The 14,018-nt window shown below is 44.0% G+C and overlaps 1 protein-coding gene across 1 annotated transcript in view; it reads left to right on the forward strand.

Moving 5' to 3' along the window:
* Positions 1-14,018, forward strand: part of GINS2 (GINS complex subunit 2) — a 40,866-nt gene that overhangs the window by 7,561 nt on the left and 19,287 nt on the right. The window contains exon 2 of the mRNA XM_085636682.1: positions 2,221-2,335. Within this exon, the coding sequence (XP_085492808.1) occupies positions 2,221-2,335 (115 nt within the window). The remainder of the gene's footprint in view (positions 1-2,220; positions 2,336-14,018) is intronic.

Genomic DNA, 14,018 nt, shown 5'->3' on the forward strand with positions numbered 1-14,018 from the left:
CCAGAGTCCTCTCCGTTGGAGGATCGGATCCTGGATGGTCACATGCCAGAGAGCACGATCTCGCTTATTTATAAGAAGCTTATCAATGTTCGGGCGGATCTTCTCCTAGGGTTGCGCGCTCAATGGACCAGGGACGGCCTTGAACTAGATGATGAGGATTGGCAGTACGCAGTTTCTTCTCCCAAAGAGGTCGCTATCCCCGCGCGCCTGCGGCTGGTGCAGCTTAAAATACTCCATAGGGTCTATGTGACAGGGCCCAGGTTGGTCCACATGGGTTTCTCTGAGGAGGGCTTATGTAAGAGAGGCTGTGGTATGGTGGGTACCTTCCTCCATATTATTTGGGAATGCGGTGCGATTATGGAGTTCTGGAGGCAAGTCCACGAGGCGATGGGGGAGGTGACAGGAATTGTTATGCAGCTTGAGGCGCGATGTTGTCTCCTGAATGTCTGGAGTCCTACTGACCACAACGCGGCACAGACTCAGTGGGTGACCCTGGGGAACATGGTAGCCAAGCGCGATATCGCTCGGCTGTGGGGCTCCAATAGGCCGCCCACACTGACAGCGTGGATGGAAAACATGGACTGGAGCATGTTTAGGGAGAAGACAGTGTATTGTGCTCGAGGGCGCCCTCGGAAATGGCACGCTGTGTGGGGGCCATGGAACCAGTACAGAGGGGACATATGCCTGCCCCCCCGACCCGGATCCGCCTGAGGAGCAACTTTCCCCTTAGTCTTTTTCCGGCTTTGACTTTCCCGCTGATATGTGATTGTTTCTAGAGTCTCTGCCTTTCCCTCCTTTCCCTTACTATAGACCTGTGCCTGGTGGACGTGATGGGGCTCGTCCCCCCTGATGGGAACCTCTCTTGGTGTTTACAGTACCTTTCGCCTTGCTTGTGTTTGGGGTTGTATTTATGTTTATGCAAAATAGAACCTTTGGCTCTCCTGTCAGTGATATGTGGACGCCAGCATGTGTTGAATCTCTAAAGCTGCCGTACCTCCGGGTTGTCGGCTGAATAGCTGTGTCACTGATTTAAAATAAAGGTTTTATTAAAAAAAAAAAAAAAAGAATGAACTGAACCATTGTAACATTTTAACTCCAAAAAAAAAAAAAAGCCACACAGCAGCACTGACAGACGCATTGTGTGTCTTTTGCATTTCGGCACGGCACCTTCCTCAATGTCAATGCTTGCATCCATACACAATTTTACATTTAAATAACAAGGGTATTCATTTGTTCAGCAGTGATGTGCATGGAAATAAAGACAGGAGTGCATTTCGATTCAACTGTTAACTCATAGGTGTCGACCATCTTACCACTGACAAATAATAATAACATACAGGTGAGACGGTTTCTACATTGTCGGAGCAGACTTGGTTAAAAGTGACATATAGAAACGCAGTGTAACTCCTTTACTGAAAGAAGAATGCAGTGCTATTTGATCATCACTTTGTGGCAGACGCATGAGGTGCTGGAATAAAATCTGCTGCAATAAGTATTTAATTTAAATATGCTTTTGTATCAGAGTTCCCGCATGGAGAATCTCTGTGCTTAAGAAGAACCAAGTGCTATGTGAGAATATAGTGGTAGGCGAGGAGATATGTATTACAAGCTTAATGAGTTGGCTCCTTTGCGCACGTGGCTTCTGCGAGGCGGGGTGGCTTGTCTGTGGCTGCAGTTATCCATTCTGCTGGTAGCGTACTCATCGAGTATGAATTAGTGCCACTTGAGTTTATTCTAGGCTTGGCGTGTGTTAGCTTCCCTAGATTATACCTACAGAGATCTGGGCGTGGCTAATAATCAGTAAGTGGGAGTAGGATAGTGCAGGCGGAGGATTTTAATTGGATTGATAGGTCACTGTTATGGTATGAGGCCTTAGAATGATTTAAATATGAGATTTGTGAGGTAGGTGACTTAATAGTTTGTAGGTAGAAAGCTGAGAACTTTCTCAAGAGTTTCAAAAGAGTAGATGGGCTGGGGCAGAGAACTACGTTGATGCAGTAGTCTAGTTTAGTAAGAACTGAACCAGTTATTCAAATTCAAGAAGCCAGAACTCCAAACAAAAAGTTGCAGATGTTTACCAGTTGATAACTGCCAACAGAGATGACACTGGAGTAGATAGTGGCATGGCAGCAAATTTTACCAACATATAATCTTGTACAATTGGGATTTATGGAGGTGATGGCTAATAATGTGTCTTTCTTTTCTTATCTTGGGTTTTAGGGGGACCTTGGGCCATTTAACCCTGGTTTGCCAGTGGATGTTCCCCTCTGGTTGGCAATCAATTTGAAACAGCGCCAGAAGTGTCGAATTATTCCCCCCGAATGGATGGACATTGGTAAGACTTTGACTTCAGGAAGGAGTGCATTACTTTGTAGAGTTTAATACAAATTACTGTAAGGTGCCTGAATGAAATGTGTTTTCTGAGAAACTGCTCCCACATCCGATGTCATCTCCATGGCAAGATGGGCTGGAATTTATTTGCAGGGTTCTGCTTCCCAGCATTGAGTTGAGGGGTAACAAGATTATTGGCAACCTAATGCAAAATGTTGCTTTAATGCCACTGTGGGGACTGGCAGGCGAGCCAAATTTACAATAAGTATTATGCCCTCTATAGCACTCCCTCACATTGTATTCAAACCTCAGAATGAACCCTACAGAGTCTTCTAAAACATTGCTGTCTAGCTTCTATAAATAATAAACACCTTTGGTAGAGGATAAGGCAGTTTGATTAGACATCCATGGCTGCAAAAGAAGCATTGGAAGAGTGAAGACAGGTGCTTGAGCGACAGGTGATGAGTCCTTTTCATACTGGTAGGATAGGCTAGTCAGTGCTATGTCCATGTGCCTACAGAAAGGAAAAATTAGTACCCATTGCAGTGCCTTTCCTTCTCTGTGCACTGTGGTGAAAGTTTAGAAGTGAGCTTCCTTTAGTGTAAATGTGTAGATGTTTTTTTGGAACAGGAAGCATTGCCACCCAGAACAGTTTCTACTTGCAGGACTTTTTGTGACGAGCTTTTGCTTCACAGACTCTGTGTCAGCTGGACATCAGCATGCATGATGTGTTTGTTTTGGCTCTGTGGCTTTCAGGTGGTGAAACTTGAGATACCCAGCAGTTACAACACTTGCTTAAGTAACAGAGACAATGTAGAGAAAGGAAACTGTTTAAGTGTAACTTACATTGTTCAATGAAGCGCTGGACGTTTTTCTGTAATTGATGGTATTGGCCAAGGATTAGTGTAGGGCTGTGTACGCCTTGCAACACTACCCATGTCCTTTCCTGATTGTCAGGTAATATCCAGCCTCCTGGGGTCTCGATCGACTCGGGTAGTATGCAGGTAATAATTGAAATCAGTCTCCCCTGCTGCACAAGCCTGCAGACAGTACATATGAACTGACATCAACATACCTCAGGCCTGACAAGCAGTACCAAGTTTCTAAGAGGCTTCATGTTAATGGCACCCCATGTTTTCAGTCCTGAGATTTCTGGAAAGTATTATTAGGCGAGATAGTCCAATTTGGAAAATGGAACCAAGGTTAATGCTTTGAATGCACCAGGTTGTTAAATAAAAAATAAACACAGGAGTGGAAACCTGGTGTCCCACTGAAGTGGCATGATCTGGAGATATTAGCCTACTCTGTGACTGACAATGCTATACCAGTTTTGTGCTTGTGATGTAAGTCTGAACACATTCTTTTTGTGGCAAGTCTGCACTTAGCGGTCTGTGTTGTACCTAGTCTGTTGGTGTGAGTGAAGGTGTTATTGCGAGTGAAGCTTGCATTGCTGCGGTCTGTGATGTTCCCATTATCTTTGTGAGGAACAATTTCATTGCAGTTGCCAATGCCGTGCTTGTTTTGAGTGTAAAGGAACTTTTGTTATCCATACAAAAGACAAACAGTTGGCTTTGTCAATAATCATGAGATCACATCTTGCACATCCTTGTCCACGCAGTGCCTAGTTTTCTCAAGAATAATTATCAGATGGAACAGGCAATCTCCCTCTTAACTCTCTACATTTTGACAGTTAGGTCTGCAAGAGTCAATCGCCTAAATTTAGTAAAAAAAAAAAATGTTTTGAACAACTCTAGCAGCAGTCGAAGTGTTTTAAACAAAATGATGGGAACTGTGATGCTGCGTGCAATGGGGACGGATTGGGTGACCATGGGGTTTGGGCCGAAGGGCGTGGCTAAAAAAAACGAATTACTGTGTAACTTATTTTTTTTGGGGTCTTTCACCTTCAGGTAACTACATATAAAATAAATCGGCTTAAATGAAAAATAAATACAAGTTAAATTGATTGGTGGGAAATGCACCTTCGTACATTATGAAACCTCTATTAGTTAATGAACAAATACTGGCAGCTATGAGAAATGTTACTGCACCACGTGTAATAATCACTGGGCCCAAAACACATGTTGCCCACCTCCTAAATACCATCTACCAAATGGTCCAATATTAGAGGCATGTGATTGTAGTAGAGAGGCAACGTAAGTAGAGAGTATACAAAAGAAAGTTGCTTGAAAAACAAAGCAAGACAAGTGGAGCGTTTATATTTTGTCTTTTTAATCTTGTTCATCATCAGTGTACGTAACAAGCCGTAAAGGGTTTCGCCCTATTGTGGGCTTTCTCAGGGAAAATTTCAATGAAGAAGATGTAAAAAAAAAATCTAATCACCAGTATTGGCAAAACCGGCCAACATCCAGGGTACACTTAATCTATGTACACTGTCATGAGTTGTGAAGCTAGAATCAACGACCGTCATGAGGTCGATAGCCATTATATGGAGTCAGTGGTTCAGTCATCCAAGCCGTGTTCGGCAAAATGCCGGTCATTATTTTTAATTTGCACAACACACTTTGTAAAATAGGCTGCTATAAAATGTGCAAAAAGGTTTAAGATAAAAAAGAGCTTCCAAAATATATATTTTAGTAATATCCAGACTGTACCTAGTGCAATTGTTTTATAACTATCATTTAAAAGCACACACTTCACAGTTCAGATGGTAACGCCCTTGCAATAGAAAATATGATTGTAATGCACTTAAGTAAACAATATTTTTGGAAAATGTTTAATTTTTTTATCATATTTATATAAACTTTGCGTGCCAGTGCTGGGAAAGGGTGCTGCCATAGCCCATGGATAAACTGAGAAAAGAAACTAGAACACCGTCCCACCAGTCCATTTTTTTGGAGGTTTAGGTTTTGCTTGCATCACTTTACACTTGACATCACGTTTGACTATTCACATAATTTGGGCACGTAAACATTTAGCATTATATCCTTCCACCGGATTGCTTTTGGTGCGTACTTAGTGATTCACGTGATGGTATTTTTGTCAGTGACACCTTGTGTCCTTCCACATAACGACTTTTGTTTGCCTCACTAGATGCATGCTCGGACTTTAGTGTGTCACAGGTTCTCTTTATGAATCTCTTGTTTCATCTTAAGTTTTCACTTGGAATACAGTACACAGGCTGAATGTGACTGATAACATGTCGTCAGCATATAGGAAATCTATGTATTAGGTAGAAATGTCAGTATTCACTTATGTATCTTGTCATGAACTATATCCTTTTTCAACTTTTCGCATTGGACGCCTTTTTGTGCTTGAACCTATGATTTGACTTTATATGAGTATTCATTCTTGTAATCAATGATTCTCCTTAATTAATAATTACCGCTGACGAAGGTTGGTCCGCACTCGAAATGCATTGGGATTCTTGAGCAACTTTGCTGGACATTTCCCGGTTGTTAAAGACGTTACATCTTTGTCACTGGCAGATGTGAAGTTAACATTTGCGAATGAGTCTTTAATCTACATGCAACTTAATAAATCTCAGTTCTACATGGCAAAGAATTGATTACTGTTTTTTGAGCAAAGAATTGATCACTGTTTCGGAATTTTTGTAGCAGACTTATTGTGTACATGGAAGCCTTGAGGATATTGCTGTGCGTGCTGTGTCCCAGGCACCACGGTGTCCTAGTTTCTTTTCTCAACTCCCCTTCAATACCACTTAAAAAGAACAAGTCTGTATCATCAGGAAGCATCAAGTGATTCTGTTAAAGCAAATAACAACTTTAAAGCACCCTATACATTTGCACATTGACCAATTGTGCATATTTACATTTCTTTTAAGGCAATCAGGCACCCTGGCAAGAAGGCTGGGTTAACTGTCTGCCCCTCCCTCTGATTCGCAACGCAGGAGATTCCTTGCCTTCCCCTGAAGCATTTTACCTGTCGTAAATAATCCTGGAATGGTAGTCTTTTTATAAAAATTAGGGTAACATCATTCCCCTCAGAACCCGCCCACTTTGAGCACTTACCTCACGTAATACTGTAAGACATTGAAATGAAGAGGGAAAAAAATAATTGAGTACCTTGTTAGAAATCATCAGTGAAGCAAAATAAACTATATTGTGCGCAGGGGTTCTGCAGTGCAGTGATCTACAGACCTACATTTTAGCAACAGGTATTATATTGTTCACTTTTACACCAGATTTATGCTTCGGAAGGGCTGAGGTAGTCATTGGTTCAAGTCTGCGTTGCCTGTACATAAATCTGCCAAGTTGCTCTATTGCTTTGGGCCAATTCACTTCTGTCTAGACTGTTGCAAGTCAGTGGAACACATTCTCTTGTTTGGTACAGATGGAAATATGTCACAAGGTAAATGGCCTGCTATAAACCTACATCAGCATACACCCTGAGAAATGAAGCACATGAACTGGCTATAGTTTACTTTCTTGCCGTTTTTCCAAATGCAAACTTTGAAGTGCAGCTGAAGAGAAATTATATATTGCAGTTCTCTGCTTTCTAATATGCTTTTACACCAGCTGCAGTTCACCTCGGGGTCATTAAAATATCTTGAATTTTGAACATTGCAAATATGACAGTCGATCAATTGTTTTGTCCTTTTGGAAAAATGCTTCTCACTTATTGTTGGATTTACTACTAGTTTTAAAGGGGAAACCTTTCTTCACTCAGCACCACATTGTATTTTCCACTCACACAGCAACGTGTTCACCTTCACACCGTGATATAGAAATGTGACTCCCTCACTCAGTATCTCTTGAATTGTATCTGCACGCGCCTGGTCCAAAACATCTTGTGTTGTTACATGAGCATGGTTAATCTAATAAAAAACAGTTCTTTCCCCACACTTTTAGTCCAACAGTTTATAGGGACTACATAGCATTGACAAGAATAAGACTCCATGTATTGCTTAAACGCCTGTCTATAGGAAACTTGACGCCAGTTGGAAGGTTGCTCATCCATTGTCTGCACAAAACTCCCAGCTAGCTTAATCACTTATTCAGGGTCAACGGATGGGTGGTGGTATGAATATTGAGCAAGATATAATATAGCACATTTTGCACCCTTTTTTACCTCCAACTTATGAAACATTCCTTAACAATTAACTACTATTCTACTGTTTTCTCTCCCATAGTAATTCTGTAATGGTTTGATTACACTGCCCTGTTATGCAGAAAGATTGTTACTTAATTTCTAAATAATTAAACACCCAACAAACTTTTGCCTTTGCTTCTGGATCTCTTGCAGTCAGTTTGCACACAATAACCGATATGGATATTCAGTCAATTTGTCTGTGTTTGTCATGATGGTATTCCCGACTTTCCTCTCTGAACTTTAATGTAAGAAGAAATGGACATTATACAGACTCCAACCTTCCACTAGAAATTTCTAAGATGCTTTCCAGGTGCTAACTGATCTTTCTATTGCTTCCAAACACAGGTGTAATTGAATTACTTGTTATGTACTGTGCATTTGTAAATCCCACTTTCACCCGTAAGGGTATTCTGGTGCTGAGCAGGTGTGTGTGCTTAGCCCTGCCTAGGGTAGGTTGGTTAGTTGAAAACCAGGTCTTCAGCTTCTTGCGGAATTCATGGAGAGGAGGGAGGCTCTGATGTGGAGTGGGAGGCCATTCCGTGCTTTAGGAGCTATATAAGAATGCCCGTCCTCCTGATCTCGGTCTGCATGTGTCGTATGTGCTCCAGTAGGACTCCTGTGGAATGAAGGAGTATGGGTGGTTGGTGGAAGGAGATGAGGGTGGTCTTGAGTTTTTTAGTGCCTTCAATGTGTTTGTGAGGAGTTTGAAATGAGCGCATTTGTGTATCAGTGATATGTGCTGTGAAGCAAGTTCTCTGTAGGAGGTTGAGGATGAGTCTGCCTGCCGAGTTCTGGATGGCTTGTAGCCTTAAGAGTGAGTTGCTTGGTGATCTCACCCCAGAGGGTGTTCCCGTAGTCCAACTTGCTGGTGACTAGGGCATGAAGGATCGTTTTTCTGGTGTTGCTTGGGAGCCATTCCAAGATCTTCCTCAGCATCTTCAAGGTGTTGAAGCAAGAAGCATGAAAGGCATTGTCTTGTGCACTCATCTCTAATCTGCCGGCAATGGTTCTTCCATAGCTCCTGACGTTGATCCTGGGTGTGAGTCTGAGTTCTATCGGCCACCAGTTTGTGTCTCATGGTGAGGTGTTCTAGCCAAAAATCATTACTCTGTCTTCTAGGTGATGAGCTTGAGACATTTGGCTTTCATCCAGTAAGCGACTTCGGTCGAGTATGTTGTGAACTTGTTACTTGTGTCCGGGGTCCTACCCAAGAGGGTGAGTATGAGGTTCATGTTGGCATTGGAGAGGATGTTAATGTTCTGTGGGCGGATCATGCTGGCCAGAGGGATCATGTATGTGATGAAAAGGTTGGGATGAGCAATTAATCTTGAGGCGTTTGATAAATGAGTGTGGGGTCTTCCAAAGAGTAAAGTGCCAGACTGACAGCTTGTGTTCTATCTGTTAAGAAAGAGGAAATCCAGTGGCAAACGGGTTCTTGGATGCCAATTTCGTGCAGTCACCTGATGAGGCTGGAGTTTGAGACCGTGTCAAATGCTGCAGAGAGGTCCTCAAGAATGAGGGTTGCTGTGTTTCCTGTTAAGGATAAAGCTGATGTTGTCTGCGGCGGTAATGAGGGCTGTTTCTGTACTATGGTTGGGCCTGAATCCGGGTTGTGTGGCGTTGAGAAGCTGGTGGTTGCTGAGGTGGTCAGTGAGGCGTTAGTTGGTTAGTTTCTCTAAGACCTTTGCTGGGTATGATAATAGGGAGGTGGGTCTGTAGTTGGAAAGCGTGGCTGGGTCAGAGGATGGTTTCTTGAGCAGGAGCATGATAGTGGCATGTTGCTAGGTGTCCTGGAATGTGACTGAGTCAATAGAGGCGTTGAGGATGGGTGTTAGTGCTTTTCTGATCTGTATGAGTCCTTTGCTAAAGGCGTGTTAGGGGCAAGGATCTGACGGTGAAAGGTCAAGTTGAGGGTCGAAGTTGCTGTATATGGAAGTAATTTTGTTACAGAACATTTCCGAGAGATTGTTGCAAAGGTCTTGTGAGGGGGTGATGTTGAAGGAGGTAGCAGAAAGCACAGTGAAATCTTTGATGGCGACGATTTCCTTGTTGCTGTTAGTGCTGGCAGTGATGCGGTCTGCAAGAGCTGTGCTTGGTGTTGCATATCTGCTGGTGTTAGATTTTTAGGGCTGTTTTGAAGAGGTCTTTATTTTTGTTGTCTTTACTTGTTCTACATTTGCGCTCCAGTTGTTTGCAGTGGTGTTTTGTCATCCTGAGTTCCTCGGTGTATCAGCTGGCCTAGGGTCAGGGTATTGCTGTTGGGATGCACTTGAGGGGTGTCAAGATGTTGGCGCATACAGTGATCCAGATGTTTAGGTTCTTGATGGCTTTCGGCAAGTTGCTGGTGTGCTTGGGCTGGTGTGTGTAGAGGGCACAACCCCACTCCTATTCTGTGATGCTTTTCCAGCTGCGGCTTGCGGTTTCGGTTGTGGTAGGTTTGTGGTGGTGAAGGATAGGTATGCAGAAACTGATGAGAGCATGGTCGTTTCAGGACATAGTTGCTGGCTTGTCAACTGTGAGGTTGCAGATGGAGGAGAAAATCTGGTTTAATAGGTGACTGGCAGTGTCTGTGGATTTGGTAACATGCTGGGTGAGGGCCAAGGTCTTTGAAGTTTTCTAGAAGGGCTGTAGGGTTTGGATCGGTGCGGTTCTCTGGGTGAATGTTAAGCTCTCAGAGGAGAATGAAAGGGGTGCTATTGATGATGAGTGTGTCTGAGTCCTTGATTTCACTAGCGAAACTGGTGCGGGGCCCTGGGAGTCTGTATACGAGGATTCCACCCGGGGAGAAGTTGGCTGTGATATGTATCTCGAATATGATGGTGACTCTCACTCCGGGATTTTGTTGAAGGTCCTGCCTGGCAATCTTGTAGCTGGTGGGGATGGCCATAGCGATGTCCGGTGCAGAGTTTGGGTTTAGCCATATTTCCTTGAGGCAGAGCAGGTCTGGAGTGTGTTCCCATATCTCTGTGGTGTGTTTGGTGAGCGAGCGGGTGTTAAGTAGCATCTGAGAGTGCTGTATGAATGGTGTTTGGTCTGTGTAAGCGTGAGCGGGTGGCTTGTTAGTGTGAAAGAGTGGAGTGCTGGTGGTGTTGGCTCAGTAGAGGTGGCTCTAAGGTGTGGAAGAGTGCAGAAGATCTTTCGGGAGGCGTATGTGATTGCTCCTTCCGTGTTGTGTGTCTGCAGTTCGACAAGTGGGGGCAGGAGTTGAGAGCATGGAGGAGTGCTGGAGGGTAGTGATGGGTAAGGGAGAACCAGGATTCCTAGTGCTGAGCGCGGTCAAGGTGCGAATGGGCCCAGACAGACTTGCTTATGGTGCACCATTGGCGCCCAAGCGGCATGCCCGCCGCTCATGCTAGTCAGTGGCGGCTGGGAGGGAACGGTGGCGGGGGAGGTGGGTAGGAAAAAAAAACATTCCTGCTCGCGCTCCCAGCCATTGCCTTTCTGCAGCCTCTCCTCGTCGCAGGGGAAGCACCGGGGCTCCCAGGCTTCCTAAGCCAATGACAACGCTGCAATGCAGCGTTGTGATTGGTTCCCCTGAGTCAACCACAATGCTGCATTGCAGTGTTGTGATTGGTCTGAGCGCCGTGGTTCGGCGCTCAGACGGGGGCATGTATAATGCAGCCTGGTGGGGAACATGCAAAGTGCGCATAAATGTTTGGCCAGCCCAAGACGGCCAGTCAAACATTCATGTGCACTTTGAGTGGGCAAACCACTCCTTTCCTGGCCCCTTCTCTGGCTAGCGCCTCCCCGCACCTAGGAATGGAAAAATGAAATGATAACGCATTTTGTTATCTTTTTCATTTTCCTCTGCACCGCCTTAAAGCAGTGGGGCGATGCTCCTCCGCCTTAGCAGAGGAGCCGCCTGAAGTGATGAAGATGCAGGAAACAGATGACAAGAACAAGGTAAGCTTTGTAGGTTCTTTATTGTAGGAGATATGCAAGAGACCCCATCCTTCAACTCCTAACAGCAACTGACTTTCTGTATTCAAGAGGTAACATTCTCCTTCAGATGCATTCCACACTAGAATGCAACAACCCAGCATGACATAGCCAGGTGACATATAAACACTCTAGAATGCCACATTGCCTCCCTCTTTTCACTTAGAACACTACATCACCTCCCTCTTTTCCAAACGAAACAAACCCAAAGCCAAAATTACCACGCAAACAAAAAGTACCATGCAAAATAATAAAAGTTAATCTTGAAATCGTTGAGGAACTCTCCTCAACCTGACAGGTCTCGACAATACCGGGAGTGAGGGAAGAGAGGGAACTGGCGATGCATGAGACAAACCTTCTTCCACACAACTAGAAGGACATTTTGCAATCCTGTTAAGATTCCAAACTCTATGATCTTGAGTTCTGACAGCATTACCCAAAAGTCTGGTTACTTTAATAGGTTGACCAAACTTAGACTTCCCAAACTTCCTTTCAGGCAGCTTTACTCTGACCCAATCACCCACCTGAATAACAGTTTTTTTAACACTCTTCCTGGTGTCATACAACTCCTTTCTTTTTATCATTTTATCCATCTCACGATCCCTCCAACCTTCAGTTTTGTCAATACCACCTGTTTCCAACCTTCTTGATGTCACCCAAAGAGGATTCACCTGCGTGCTAGGCACCCTTCCTCTAAAAAGAGTAAAAGGAGATACTCCAGTAGAGGAATGAGGAGTGACCCTATACTCATAGACTTTCTTATTGACCGCCTCCTCCCAGTCATACTCAGACATTAACGCCAATTGCATGGCCTCCTTGAGCACCCTCACAAACCTCTCAACCACACCATTACATTCGGGATGATACAAGGAAGCCCGTTTATGTGTAATTCCTCTTTCACTGAGAAACTCCTCCACAATCCTGGACACAAACTGCACACCATTATCAGTCAACACAGATGCTGGCAAACCCTCACCAGAAAATAGGTCATCGAGAAAGTTAATGACCGCAGCAGAATCCACACTGTTTACTATCTTAATGACTGGCCACCTCGAGAACATATCAACACAGACCAAAACATACTGATCTCGAGATTTCACCTTGACCGGCCCAAGAATATCAACAGCTATGTCAGTCCAAGGACCACTTGCCTGCTTCCTGATCAGCATAGGTTGAGTCCTGCATTTAAGAACTTTGTCACTCACCGCACACTGAGGACACGCGCGCACCAGTCTTTCAACCATTGTGTCCATTGCAGGCCACCAATAAACCTCCCTCAGTCTCTCTTTTGTCTTTGCAATGCCCATATGACTGGAATGTGCACTCTCAACTAACTTTTGGCGCACTGCCCCAGGAACGACCAGTCTACTCCCTCTAAAGAGAAGCCCATTTGAAAAAGATAACTCTTCTTTAACATTCCAAAAACCCTTAATCTCCTCATCACACATGTGTTTTTCACACCACCCATCACGGACAAAACAGACCACACGCTGAAGAACAGCATCATCCCTCATTACTGCATTCCATTCTTCTTCAGTAACCACCCCCTGGGTGACTAAACACACACTCCATTCATCCCCAGAACATTCGCCAAGAAAGTAATCTTCCTCATCATCATTTTCATCAGAGACCGTGGTGCCACCAAGTCTTGACAAACAATCAGCAAGAATATTGTTAGCCCCTGGCAAATAATGAACAACAAATTCAAACTCCTGCAACGCTACAACCCATCTCCTTATCCTATGTGACACACGGTCAATCCCCTTTTTTCCAAAAACTTCTTTCAACGGTTTGTGGTCAGAGACTACAACAAACTCTTTACCCCACAAAAATTTCCTCAGTTTACGAACAGCCCAGTACACCGCTAGAGCCTCTTTCTCAACCACGGAATAGTTACACTCTGCGCCTCTAAGAGGCCTGGATATGAATAAAATAGTATTGTCCCTTGCTTCACCAGACTGTAGCAACACCGCACCCAGTCCTTTTGAGCTGGCATCAGTCATTACATAAGACTCTTTCATAGGGTCAAAACTGGAAAGGTCTGGAGCTCTATTCAGACACTCCTTAATTAAATCAAACTCAGCATTACAAGATTCATCCCACTTGAACTCACTCCCTTTCTTTAGCAATGCTCTGATCTTTTCAGTATTCTGAGCAAAACTGGGAACAAATTTATTATAAAACTCAGCCATCCCCAAAAATTTTGTGAGTTCATCTCTACTCGTAGGATAACTCAACTTACAAATGGCTTCTACCAGAGCAGGTTTTGGCTTGATTCCTGACCCTGAAATCACATGCCCCAGGTACTCAATCTCTTTTACATCAAATTTGCACTTGTCCAATCTGAGGGTGAGACCAGAATCCTCCAACCTAGAGAGAACTTGATTCATCCTTTCATTGTGTTCTCAAACTCGACCCATACACAAGAACGTCATCTTGATAAATTTTGACTCCACCAACATCCCTTAACGCATTCTCCATCACCCTTTGAAACACTGATGCAGCTGATATTAGACCAAAAGGCATTCTAAGAAATTTAAAGGTGCCAAACGGCGTGATGAAAGCCGTCAAATCTTGGCACGAGGGGTGGAGTCTGACCTGATGGTAGGCTGAAGATAGGTCTAGCGTAGAAAAGTGTGTGGCCCCATTTAACGAGGATAACATTTCAGTAATGTTTG

This window comes from Triturus cristatus, chromosome 12, assembly GCF_964204655.1.
Source record: "Triturus cristatus chromosome 12, aTriCri1.1, whole genome shotgun sequence".
Classification (NCBI taxonomy): Eukaryota; Metazoa; Chordata; class Amphibia; order Caudata; family Salamandridae; genus Triturus; species Triturus cristatus.